The sequence below is a fragment of the Anomalospiza imberbis genome, chromosome 3 (genome assembly GCF_031753505.1).
Source record: "Anomalospiza imberbis isolate Cuckoo-Finch-1a 21T00152 chromosome 3, ASM3175350v1, whole genome shotgun sequence".
Classification (NCBI taxonomy): domain Eukaryota; kingdom Metazoa; phylum Chordata; class Aves; order Passeriformes; family Viduidae; genus Anomalospiza; species Anomalospiza imberbis.
The window spans coordinates 15066655-15078998 of NC_089683.1; the positions used below are offsets into that span (position 1 = coordinate 15066655).

General features: G+C 38.7%; 1 protein-coding gene across 1 annotated transcript in view; it reads left to right on the forward strand.

The window, feature by feature from the left end:
* Positions 1-769: 769 nt before the first annotated feature.
* The window catches only part of NOL10 (nucleolar protein 10), a 52964-nt gene continuing 41389 nt past the window's right edge, over positions 770-12344 (forward strand). Inside the window, exons 1-10 of the mRNA XM_068183460.1 lie at positions 770-897; positions 1341-1386; positions 2116-2214; positions 2985-3062; positions 4932-4969; positions 7768-7904; positions 8642-8707; positions 10356-10416; positions 10891-10976; positions 11347-11425. Of these exons, the coding sequence (XP_068039561.1) occupies positions 832-897; positions 1341-1386; positions 2116-2214; positions 2985-3062; positions 4932-4969; positions 7768-7904; positions 8642-8707; positions 10356-10416; positions 10891-10976; positions 11347-11425 (756 nt within the window). The 5' untranslated portion in view covers positions 770-831. The remainder of the gene's footprint in view (positions 898-1340; positions 1387-2115; positions 2215-2984; positions 3063-4931; positions 4970-7767; positions 7905-8641; positions 8708-10355; positions 10417-10890; positions 10977-11346; positions 11426-12344) is intronic.

The following is a 12344-nucleotide window of genomic DNA, read 5'->3' on the forward strand; positions in this document are numbered from 1 at the left end:
CACCATGCATAAGACTTATTTGAAACTGCTTCAGTTTGCTTCAGTGCCAGAGTTATGCGTTGTTAAAAATTTAGTTGCGATTTTCATTGTTTCTTCAACGTGTGTATGGACTGGATATACATCATTTCAGTCCTTGTTTTTGGTACTGTAAATTGGAACAAAATCGTTGCAATTCTGAATACTGGTTTTCTTTTTTTTCAACAGTGATGCTACAAAGTAATAAGCATGTGTGTTTCTGCATTTGCTAGCAAGGTTCTGATCAGCAAATCCGGGACTCAGTTTTCCATGGCTAACGGATACGGCTTCCCACAGGGTGAGAAAAATTAACCTCCTCCTCTAAAGCTGCAGGAACAACTCCTGCCTTCCTGAGTTCACATGAAGACCATCGAGAATGACGCCACAGCCTGCCTGATGGACACTCCTGAGGGGCAGACAGGGCTTTTTGTGTCCGGACACAGGCCGGGCCCTGCGGAGAGGGCACACGGCTGCCCCGGCTCCTGCCCTCTGCCCCCATCCCGACTCGTGGCAGCGCCGCGCTCCGGGGCGCGGGGACCGTGGGCAGCGCCCAGGGACGAGGCAGCAGCGGAGCTGCTTTGCTGTGAGCTGCGGAGCTGCTTTGCTGTGAGCTGCGGAGCCAGCGGACCGCGCTGTCCTGCGGGTTTGCTGTGCTTCCCCGCTGTCGCCGGTGTGAGGCGGAGGCAGGGCCAGAGCAGCGGTCGCGGGCTGCCCTCCCCGCCGGGCCCCGCACGCCGCCGGGCGAGGCCGAGCTGGCGGAAGCGCTTCGCTTTCCGCTTCCTCTCTGCCCGGGAAGAGGCGGGCGCAGCTGCGGCCATGCAGGTCTCTAGCCTCAACGAGGTGAAGATCTACAGCCTGAGCGCCGGCAGGAGCCTCCCGGAGGTGAGGGCGGCGGGGGAGCGCGCCCGGCCCGGCCCGGCCCGGCCCGGGTCCCGCGGCGGGAGCCGGACCCGCGCGGTGCCGGCGCGGGGGCCGAGCCCCGGCCCGGTCTGGCTGAGCTGGGTCTGGCTCGGTCCATGTGCTCTTGTATTGGGATCGTTACCGAGAAACAGCTCTGAGTGTTTCTTACATTGGAAAGGCAGTTTAAATGAGTGAACCTTTGGCTGTAGCGCTGCTGCTCCACAGACCCGCAAGCAACACGACCTTGTACGTTGTCTTGGTGTGGAATGCTTAAACTTATCAGTGGAAGGGAAATTGGAAGATAATCAAGGAATAAAAGAATTAGCGGCCTAAATGTCTTATGTTTCAAATGGTTGGATAAACTTTGATTCTCGGGTTCCTGTATGAATAATGAGCTCAAGACTGATGTATACCTTTGCTTGCAGTGGCTGTCTGACAGGAAGAAAAGAGCTTTACAGAAGAAAGATGTGGGTGAGTTTTCCCCTCGAAGGGTGCTCAGCAATATTTGGCTACTCCACATACATAACATGCAGTCCCGGAGGAGATTCCTCACTGACTGATACACAGACGTTATCCCTAAGTCATAATATCAAAACTACAGAATTAAACTACAGATAGGTATTTAAAATTCTCATATAGCTTCAGGTGAACACCGTATAACCAGTGGTGTTTTAAAGTTTAGACATTAAATATTTGGGTTGTGGATTGTAACAGAAGCACGATGGATGAATTCCATGTTGTCCCTTACGTTAAAATCAGACCATAAACTCCTCTGTGATGCTGTGCTGATCTTAGAGAGCAGGACCACATCATTATAGCCTAAGCTTCTTACAGAAAATAAAAAAGGCTATTTGGAATCACTGGAAGTGTTATACAAGAAACTTAACCAAGAAAAAAATGTATAGAGGTAATAGGGTATAGAATACAAGGCCTTAATTGTGAAAGTGTGCAATGACTATTTGCTACTATGTTGTATGATAACTTGTTACACAGTTACCTTGGAGTACTGATTTATTTTGCGCAGGGGTAGTCTGCTTCTTAGGGTTAGCAGACTGTTAAACTGCTTATAATGTGGTAGTTGTAATATCTGTAAAAGATATTCCCTATACTCAATTAGCTCAACATGCTTCCTGAGGAAACTGTTACAGTTTTTTTGACTGATGGAATTGTGCTAATTCTGCACTTTTTTTTTCTTTATAGATATCCGTAGAAGAATCGAACTTATTCAAGACTTTGAAATGCCCACGGTTAGCACAAAGATTAAGGTATCAAGAGATGGACAGTATATTATGGCAGTTGGTGAGTTAACAGTCTCTCTAATAGAGGCCAAAAGTCCTAGGTGGTCTTGGGTGCAGAGTGACTTAGTGTTTCAGGTAGAATTGTTAAGAGTTCATTTTAAAGTGTGGAACTGAACATTCTGCTGGAAGCTTACTTTTAACATGTGATAGAATGGCTGTCTTGGGAGTGGTGCTATGGAACACTTCTGTTTAGAATACATGCATTCTTAGAATCATAGAATGGTTTGTGTTGGAAGGAATTTTTGAAGATTATCTAATCCAACCCCCCTGCTGCCAGGGTTTATAATACAAATAAAAACCTAATAAAACAAATCTGTCTATAATACAGTTAAATGCTAAGTTCTGAATTACTCTTAGTGTGTGTATGTTAAATAACTTCTGAACATCATTGTTTGAGTATTGTTTTATAGGAGGAGGATAATCTGCATTTTGTAACTGTCAAAATGGGATCCAGACATGAATCCTTTAGTAGGTGTTAAAACATGAGGAGCCTTGGTCTCTCAGATTTACTGGAAGGTGTTACTAGATTCTGTATGACATATCTGGTTGTTAGGAGAACCTGCATACTAATGGGGTGCTCACAGAAACCAGGCTGTAAGTTTGTGTAGCTATGTTTTTCCAGTCACAGAGGCTTTGGGAAGATCAGAAGACTTATGGTAAAAACACAGTAAAGCCTGTATATATAAGACACTATACTTGAAAAAAAAAGGCTTTTGTGTTATGTTTTTGTTTAACTTTTTTATTTAATTCAACATCAAATTACTCTTTCAGGAACTTACAAACCCAGGGTCCGCTGTTTTGATACCTATCAGTTATCCCAGAAATTTGAAAGATGCTTAGATTCCGAAGGTCAGTATAAGCCATGGCTGTTAGTACATAATAGTACCTGTTAGTACATGTCTGTCATACATAATTCAGGTTGGACTCAAACAGAAAGTCTGCTCCTTGTGCTGAGGGACAGAATGTACTTCAGGGGACCACAAGAATCTAGAGTAAAACCATCTACTCTTCATCTCTGAATTTTCTCCTTTTATTCTGATTTCAAAGTTCTTTCCTTGCCTGGAAAAGAGGGTGTGAGTGATGTAAGATTTACCTTGAGCCAGAAAGTGTTGGGCTCAGAGGGTGAATGTGGCTGAAATCTTTGTTCTGTTTGGTGGATGTGATGAGGACAAAGGCTGGGCGGTGGCAAGATCTCCCTTCTTGCCTGTTCTGTGAAGCAGTAGGGTAGGAGAATGCACTGTGAGTTACTCTGTTTCCTCTCTGGAGCCCAAGCTGAGTAGGTGAGTTACAGGGTAGAGAGAATTTCCTGGGGGAGTGTTGGTTTGTTTGTTTGCTGGTTTGGTTTTCTGTTTGTTTTCTGGAAACAAGGTACTTAGGGATAGATGGTAGCATGGCCAAAGCCCTAATTACACCTTATTTGATACTAATTTGGTGGGAGAGCAACTGTGGTGAGGAAAATAAGGAGCCACCTAGACAATGGGAAAGGGAGAATCAGCTGGGAGAGCAGGGCAGGAGCTGCCACAGCTCTGAGCTTTTAGGGTGCTTAGATTTCAGGAATTATGGGGTTATTTTGTTTGTTTAGTTTGTGGGTTTTTTTGTTTTTTGGTTTTTTTTTGTTTTGTTTGTTTGTTTGTTTGTTTTTGCGGGGGTTGGGGGAGGGGTGGGAGGGTTGTTATTTCAGGTTTTTTTGTTTGAAAACTGATGACTGAAAGCTGGGATGTAGGGGTGACCAAAACAATGAGAAAATGAGCACATTCATTATAGAAGAATTGAATTGGTCTGACTTTGATGTGTGTGAAAGTGATGCAAGAAATAAAAAATTGTAATAAGAGCATGGAGGTGTTTCTGTGCTCTCTGCCTTAGGACTACAAGGAGTCATGTAGGGTGAAGGAGCACTGTTAGGCAGGGTTTCAGAGAGGCTGGGGGGTGGAAGGTATGGCAAGAGTGAAACCCTCTTTAAAAGAATGGAAGTCATTGTAATCATAAATGCTTGCTGCTAATTAAATTTTTTTGAACTGGCATCTTAGTAGACTGCAGAAGTATGTTTAATTTTAAGTCTAGCATAGAGTCACTTCAGGTAACTTTAAATTAGTTAACTTTAAATTAATTATCTCATTTAAATACAACCAATTTAGCTGAATCAGCTACTCCCTAATGTTCCCAACTCAGCTCAATTACAACTAGGCAAAGTTCAATATGGTAATGTTCAGTACAAGTAGTAGCTTTTACATTTGTGATTTTTTTTTTCTGAGCCTTAAGTTCTTTTGTGGAAGTGCTGACCCCTTGGAAGGACTGCACGTGCAAGTTTATGCATATATGTCCAAACATATGTAATTCTTTATCATCTTTGATGGATTACCAAAGTTCCATGGGCCACACACTCACTGAAAACTATTTGATTAGACATTCCCACACCCATAAAATACATGGTTGAGCATTGTGTTGAGGAACGTGTCAAGTATACAAGAACAATAAAAAGATTACAGGATGCTTCATATGTTTCTAAAGTTTTAGAAAACTACTTATGGTTTTGCAAATCAAGTTACATAATTAGAGATCTTACTAAAGATTAATGCCTGCATTATGCATTGGCACCTGTGGGGAATACTTACATGACTAAAGATTAGCATGAGTGTAAATGTTTTCAGGATTATGCCAATGTTTGCAAATAAGTTTGCTTGCTTTGTTGACTCAATATTCTCTTGCTCTCTCCTCTAGTGGTTACGTTTGAGATTTTATCAGATGATTACTCAAAGGTATGTTTAGTAGTTTTCAGTGTATAAATGAAAAAATTGTTTAGTGTGTATATTAAAATGCATTTTCATATATAGTAAAGGCAGTCAATCAACATGGCTTTTGGAACAAAAATGTTTTTTAAAAAACTGCAAACAGGATAAACATTTTTTGCACCTTTAAAATTTTGTTTGTTTTCTTTGTCTCTTTCTACTATAATTTACTTTACAACTTCTAAGTCTTTTGTCTGTTGGAGAGAAAAACTTCAAATAGTGATCTGTCCTACAAGCAAAATAATGTGAAAATGGAGTTAACTTTTCTTTCTGGGCTAACATTTAGTCACATTCCCTTGTGACAAGTGATGCACATATACGCTGTTTTTGAAAGGTGGGATAGCTATGGGTAGGTTAACAACCTGATTTGTCAGTGTTGTTATAGACATGATGATGATGAGCATTTGAATGAGGCAAAAATTATGGAGAGAAGTAATATCTTTTTTCTTTAGTTTTATTTTTAAATGAAGTGCTGTACCTGAAGGAATCACCTAAGTGTTTATTTTATGCTTTTTTTTTTTTTTCTGTGAAAAGACCTTACCATTTCAGGTATAGGTTTGTTTTAATAAATACTGCTATTTGATCAGAGACGTGATCATCTAGCCTTGTAGTTTTTTTTTTTTTTTTTGCATTTTTCCTGTGAGATTTCCAAGGAAGTGCATGAATTCAAGTAGCAGAAGGTAATGGCTGATACTTTATAGTAGCTTCCCACTTGTCTGTCTGGTGGAAAATGTTTCTGGTTCTACATACCAAATAGTCATTTGGGAGACTGAGGAACATGTTCTCTTCCCAAATGTTTCTGACTGGTTATGAACAGAGAGGTGTGTGTGTTTTCAGCTGAAATGGGTGCTGTATTTCAGGCTGAAGCCGTACTTTTTCAGCCTCATACAATCTTTATGTTTTCAATTTTATTTTACTAAAACTTAAGAAATCATCAGAAAGAAAAATAAGCATCAAGTCATAATTTGTAGACATGTTAGAAAGAGGGAATGATATTTGAGAAATTACACTTGAAAATTTTAGAATCATAGAAGTATCAATTAGAGTGGGACCTTAAAATATCATTTTAATGCTTGAACAGTTCTGTCAAAATCTGCAGGCATGTTGGTTCCATGGATTTACTGAATAAATTGTTGCAGTTCTGCTCTACCTTGTCATAAAGAATTTTTAGTTCCTGTTAAACCTGCCCAGGAATATCTTAAGTTTTTACTGTTGCTACTGGAAAGAGGGTTATTTTTGTGCTGTATTCTGTCCCTTGTCAGTCTTGGTAGCCCTCTTGGTGCTCTCAGCATCCTTTCATAGCCAGGGAATATAGTGTCTCTACAGATCTGTTCCTGCCATCCCTGTAAGGTTGCTTTGAGACTTATTTGCATTTTCACAGTGAGAGCACCTTTTTTCTTTCATACAGATTAATACCCATAAGGCCAGTTACATTTCTATGCTTTTCTAAGTTTTAAGCATAAATGTCTTAGACTTGGACTAAGTTTTAGACTTGGGAGAGAGTGTAGTATATTTTTTCCCACAGCCTTCTGCCAGGAGACCTGCATTTCCACATAGTATTTTTGCCACACACCAGTGCCAATGCTTTTGCTACCCTTAGGTTATAGTTTTCTGGTGGTGGCCAAAATTAATTTAGTAAGAAGAAAAGACAAACATGATTTACAGTGAGCTATATCCACTACTAATGAAAGAGAACACGAATATATTCAAGTCCAATATTGTAGAAATTTGTGTTTAAATAGAAAATTTTTAGCAGTAAGACAATTATACAAATTTATAAATAAAGATGACAGATTTAAAGTAACTTATGTCCTTCACCTTCCCTGAGCTTCTCATCCTTATTTGCATTTCTAGCAAATAAGGATGCAGTAGAAAATTTTAGATATTCACTATGTACTGTTTTTAGAAGATGCATGTACTACACAAGCCAAACTAAAGTGTCACTTTTCTAATCCAAGCTCATTAGGGATGAGGCTCAGAGACAAAGGTTTGGCTGTGATTATCATGCATGGCATGAGTTTGGCCAGGCCAGCTGTTCCTCCATTGCTCAGGGCCTGGCCGTGGTTTGAGGTGCAGCATGAATGCAATGGGTGATGGGGGTGATCCCGTTGCTGGAGTGGGAAGAATCCCTTCCTGTGGGTATGTGCCATCTTAACCTGCCATAAGGAGTGTAACAGCAGGACCTGGCCTATTGTATTTACTGGGGTAGATTGAGATCTCTAGTAATGCCTCCCTTTAGGTTTTTCCAGGACTGAGCTGTTTGTCTAAGTTTCAGAAAGAAACAATCTTCTTATTCAGTTGGCAAAGAAGAAAAATGCAGAAAGATCGTTGGTGTCATTTATTGGAATGCTGTTGTGCATCAGGATGTGTAGCTCATGTCCCTAGGCCATGTGAACATACTGGTGTCTGCACAGCTTTGTACCTGGAAGAAATCACTAACTGTAGTGTCTTGAAGGAAGTAGAAATTTTAATTTTAGTGCAGCAGAGCATGAGCTAACTGTGTTGTTTCTGACGGCAGAGTCACTTTCAGGGTGTCTCATTTACTCTTGTGAATATTTATATAATGTATATTAATAAAACTCTGCTGTGGCTAGTGAGAATGATGAAGCACTAGTTGATTCTATCATTTTAGTAGAAGTTGTTTGAATAAGTTGTGATAAGGCTGTATGAGTTTGAAAAAAAAATTCACTGAAGTTTGTGCTGTAAGACAAGTTGGGGAGATACTTGTCTGTTTCTGTATGTTTCAGTGCTTTTAATTTTATTTTCAGATTGTCTTCTTGCAGTGTGGCAGATTTGTGGAGTTTCATTCGCAACATGGCCATTACTACAAGACGAGAATACCAAAATTTGGTAGAGATTTCTCTTACCACTACCCATCGTGCGACCTGTATTTCGTAGGAGCAAGGTATTAAGTGGAATATTTTGTTTTAGTTTTGTTAGCAGTGTTTTCCAATAATAAAATGAACATTAAAGTATTAGAAAAGCTAAGAAGTGGAGGAAGTGACAGTTCCTTCCAAATGAACAAGGAAAACGGTGAAGAGCGGAAAATGTGGGAAGATTAAAATTAATCCAGTTTCCCATGCTATTTTTAAGCTGTTTTTTTTTTTTATTCTTAAACCATGTATATCATGTATTTGCAAATTTGTATTTAAAACTGCATGTCAGTGTATCATTTTAAAAAGTGTTTAGCATTTAAGTAAAGTAAATAACTTTTCCTATCCTGTTTGGTGTTTTATTGCTGTGAAGTGTGAGTTAGATTACATAATTTGGTTTCTGAAAAGACACAGTAAAAATAAAATTAGATCCTTTGTGTTTCAAACCAAGTTAGTAGAAATTCAAGATGTAACTTAAATCACAGGAAATTAAAAGATCTTGAGAAATGAGTTAATGTATCTTTTGGCTGGAAAAATAATAATTGGCAGGATATTGAAGTATAATAAATAAACGGGGAATGTGCACATTTTTCTCTGTATTTTGAACACTGAAGTATATATTTGTCTTGTTGTAAATGGTAAATTCTGAAAATTGTATATTTGGCAAAATTAGGCTGTGAATAAGAATCCTTACAATACCTCCAAATTTACAGCAGTGTTTTTCAGTATTTGTAAGGCACAAGAGTAATTTTGGGTTTTACTTTTGTAGTTCTGAAGTGTACAGGCTAAATCTGGAACAAGGAAGATTTCTGAACTCCCTGCAAACCGAAGCTTCGTAAGTTCTGTGCAATGCATGACCCCTGTCTTCTTTCCACCAGGTGGAAGCAGACTTCTAGCATGCTCACCCCCCGTACTCTCTGAACGCTGCCCAAATTGCAGAGTTGAAAATGAACATATGCTGAGTATGAGTCTCATTTCATTTTATGTTCTGTAATTTTTTTGTTCTAGTTTTTATGTTTAATTGAATTTTCTTTTGTGGATGTTTTAAAATTGCTTAATATGGACTAAATAGGTATTATATAACTTGATCTTAAGAGCATTTCATTAAAACTTTGCCATTATTACTCAATTTAGCCATCATATAGAGATCTACCCACAGGGTATGTACTTTCCCAGACATGTCTTTGTCCTTCTGCTCTTGAAGTAGCCCAAAGAGAATTTTATATCTCCAGCATGTGTCTGATTCTTTTGAAAACCCTACCAGAGTAGGAACTGAGCTTTTTTCATGTGGGGAGAGGCAGATGAGAAGAACAGACTTCACTAGATAGAATGGCTTGTTGGTGGGCAGCAGCTGGTGTTCGGTGGGCAGAATAGCTTAATGGAACTCAAAAACTGAGCGACAGGAGGAAAAAAAAGGGGAAATCCTGGAATGGGAGAGGTAAGGGTGTAAAGTAAAATCTGGATTAGAGAGAAGTGACTGAAGTTGTGACAAGGTTTTGAGGTGAGGGAGTTGGATGAGTTACAGAATTAGAGGTAGAGAGCTTTGAATGGAAGAACTTTGAAAGTGCTGGGATAAGTGGTGTAGAAAGAAATATTTGTACTTTGGAAGAACTGCTGTTGAAATACAGGGCTCTTGAGTGCCCTGCTGAGAAACAGAATACTTGGGTGAGATAAAGGAGACCACTGGTCAGACAGTACATGTTGGAGATGTAAGTTATAGAACATAAGTAATCACAAAGATCTTTTGACATAATTAGAATCAGAGATTCATTTAGATTGGAAAAGACCTCTAAGATCATCAAGCACAAACATTAACCCAACACTGCCAAGTCCACCACTAGACCATGTCCCCAAATGCCTCATCTAATGTCTTTTAATTGTCTCCAGGAATGGTGATTGAACCACTTCCCCGGGCAGCCTGTTCCAGTGCTTGGCAACCCCTTCAGTCAAGAAATTTTTCCTAGTATCCAATCTGAGCCTGGCACACCTTGAGGCAATTTCTTCAAGTTCTATTGAGTTGTTTAAGAATATAGTGGAGCAGAGTGATGTGGCAGGGCTTGGTGGTAGGTGGTGGATATGGGCAGAGGAACGCAGAGAACCTCAGAGCCCACGCTCCTGTTCAGAGCACAGTCACATGAATTCAGATGAAATTTCTCAGGGGGGTCTTGAAAATTTCAAAGATGGAAATTTCTTAGCCTCTGTGATTAACACATTCCAGTGCTTAATTATCCTCAGAGCATAAAAATATTATCCTTACATCCAGTTGTAACCTTACCTGTTTGAAGTAATCAGCACTGTCTCTGCCTCCAGATTTTTAGTAAGCTCCCCTTAAGTATGGGAAGCTGTTGCCATCTGTCCCTCCCTCCCTCCAACTTTTCCTTTTCCAGGCTGAACAGTAGAGTACATGATTACAGAAATCTTATTAGTTGTTCATGTGTTAAATTGTTCCGAGGTCATTAAACTTGTTCCTTTTTCTGTTGTAGAGAGAGTAATGTCTGTGACATAAATCCTGTACACTTCTTGTTTGCTATGGGGACGGCTGAGGTAAATGTTTGCATTCCTTTTATGAAAAGGGCAGTAGTGTTTGTTTCATTTTTATATTAATTTGCAGAAGGATAAGAAGAAAATATTGAACCCAATTAATTTAATTGGTCTCATTTGCTATAGTAGATATAGATAATGTTAAAGATGACTTTTCAGAGCATAGTGCAGATAAAATATTGGAGTTATTTGGTTGCTGAGCACTTGAGATTTTGCAGACGAGAACGAAAATAATGTTCTCTCATTTTGCAGTGTAGCCATCTGTAGAAACTAGCTGGCATGTGTACCCCATTAATCTTAAGAAAATTAGTGTTAGTGATTTTGATTTAGATTGTATAGAAAAAACTACAAATGAAATGTGTGCATCCTGTATGTCATTATTAGAACAACTCTTGTCAACCAAGGAATTCATAATTTTATTTAAATGTTTTCAGACTCGACTGCATAAGCTTGAACCATATTTTTTAAACTGTTTAGGGTAAAGTGGAATGCTGGGATCCTAGAACTAGAAATCGAGTTGGGATGTTGGACTGTGCGTTAAGCAGTGTGACAGCAGACACAGAGTGAGTAAAGGCTACCTTTTCAAATTGTGTTGTTCTGGATTTTTCAGAAGTTTTGGTTGTTTTAGAAATAAATGCCACTTTGCTTTAAAATGACCTGCTTGTTCTCTTGTCATTGCTAGTGTGAATAAAGGATTTTCTTAATCACAAAGGAGTTCTCTTAGACACTGATCTAAGTAGTAGTGGCTATTTTTGTATACAAATACATGTTGTGAATGTAAACAGTGCAGCTTTTTGAAGTAGTATTTCTGAGTGATACCTGTGAATTATGTTACTATTAGGTAAGAATTTGCTTAGCTATTTTTTAACATTAAAAAAATTATTTGCAGGCTTTATTGAAAGAATGCCTAACTATAAACATTGTGCTTTGCAGGATAGAAGGTTTGCCATCCATTTCAGCACTGAAATTTGATGGGGCTTTGAATATGGCTGTTGGAACATCTACTGGGCAGGTAGATTTGACTTCATCTACCACAGTTCTTAGGAGATCCTGCTCTTGAAATTCCCAATCCAAGTCTATCAATACATTGAGTGCAGTATATATCTATTACTGCAAGTATTTTTGAGACCATAAATTACATGTATAGAGTAGTAATAGTCAAACTGCAATTTAATTTTATCAAATGCTTGTACTCTTCAGAATTTTGTAGGTACCACTTTCAGTCATCATAACCTACATACTATACAACTGCAAATTTGCAGTTTTCTTATGACTTGAGTCAAGCGTGTGGGGAAGTTGCTGCTTTTTGGGACTATGTGTACCATCTCAGTGCAACATACATGTTCTCCCTCATCTTGATGTTGGCTAGAAAACCAGAAGTTATTGTCTTTCAACTGTTACTTTTATGAAGAATCATTTCAATTCATTTATTGTTACCATCATATTTGTAAAGGGAAGTGTGGGGATTGTTTCCTGCCTTCATCAGTATTTTCATGGGTTTAGAAAATGGTAGCTTCTTCAAGAACAGATATGTGTGTGAGAATTGTATTTGCTGTTTGCTGTGTTAGTGTACAAGTCAAACAAATTTTGTTGTAGATGGTGTTTCTGAATAAATAAACTGATAATATTATTTTTCCCAAAGATTATTGTTATTCACACTTTACATATGAAAGATTTAACTTTCTCAAGTTCCATAGGAAATTTTGGAAATAAAATACAAGTTTCTGGAAGACAGGGCCTGTACTTTCTACTTTCCTTGACATAAAAAAATTACATTCTGTGGTGTTTCACTGAAGGAAAGTTATATTCACTGAATCTGGAAGGGAGTCTGAAAATTTAAATCATGTAACTACAACACAAGAATCTGAAAGTGAAATATTACTAATTATGAAATACTAAGAGTATTGAAACAAAAAAAAGTTTATTTTTAT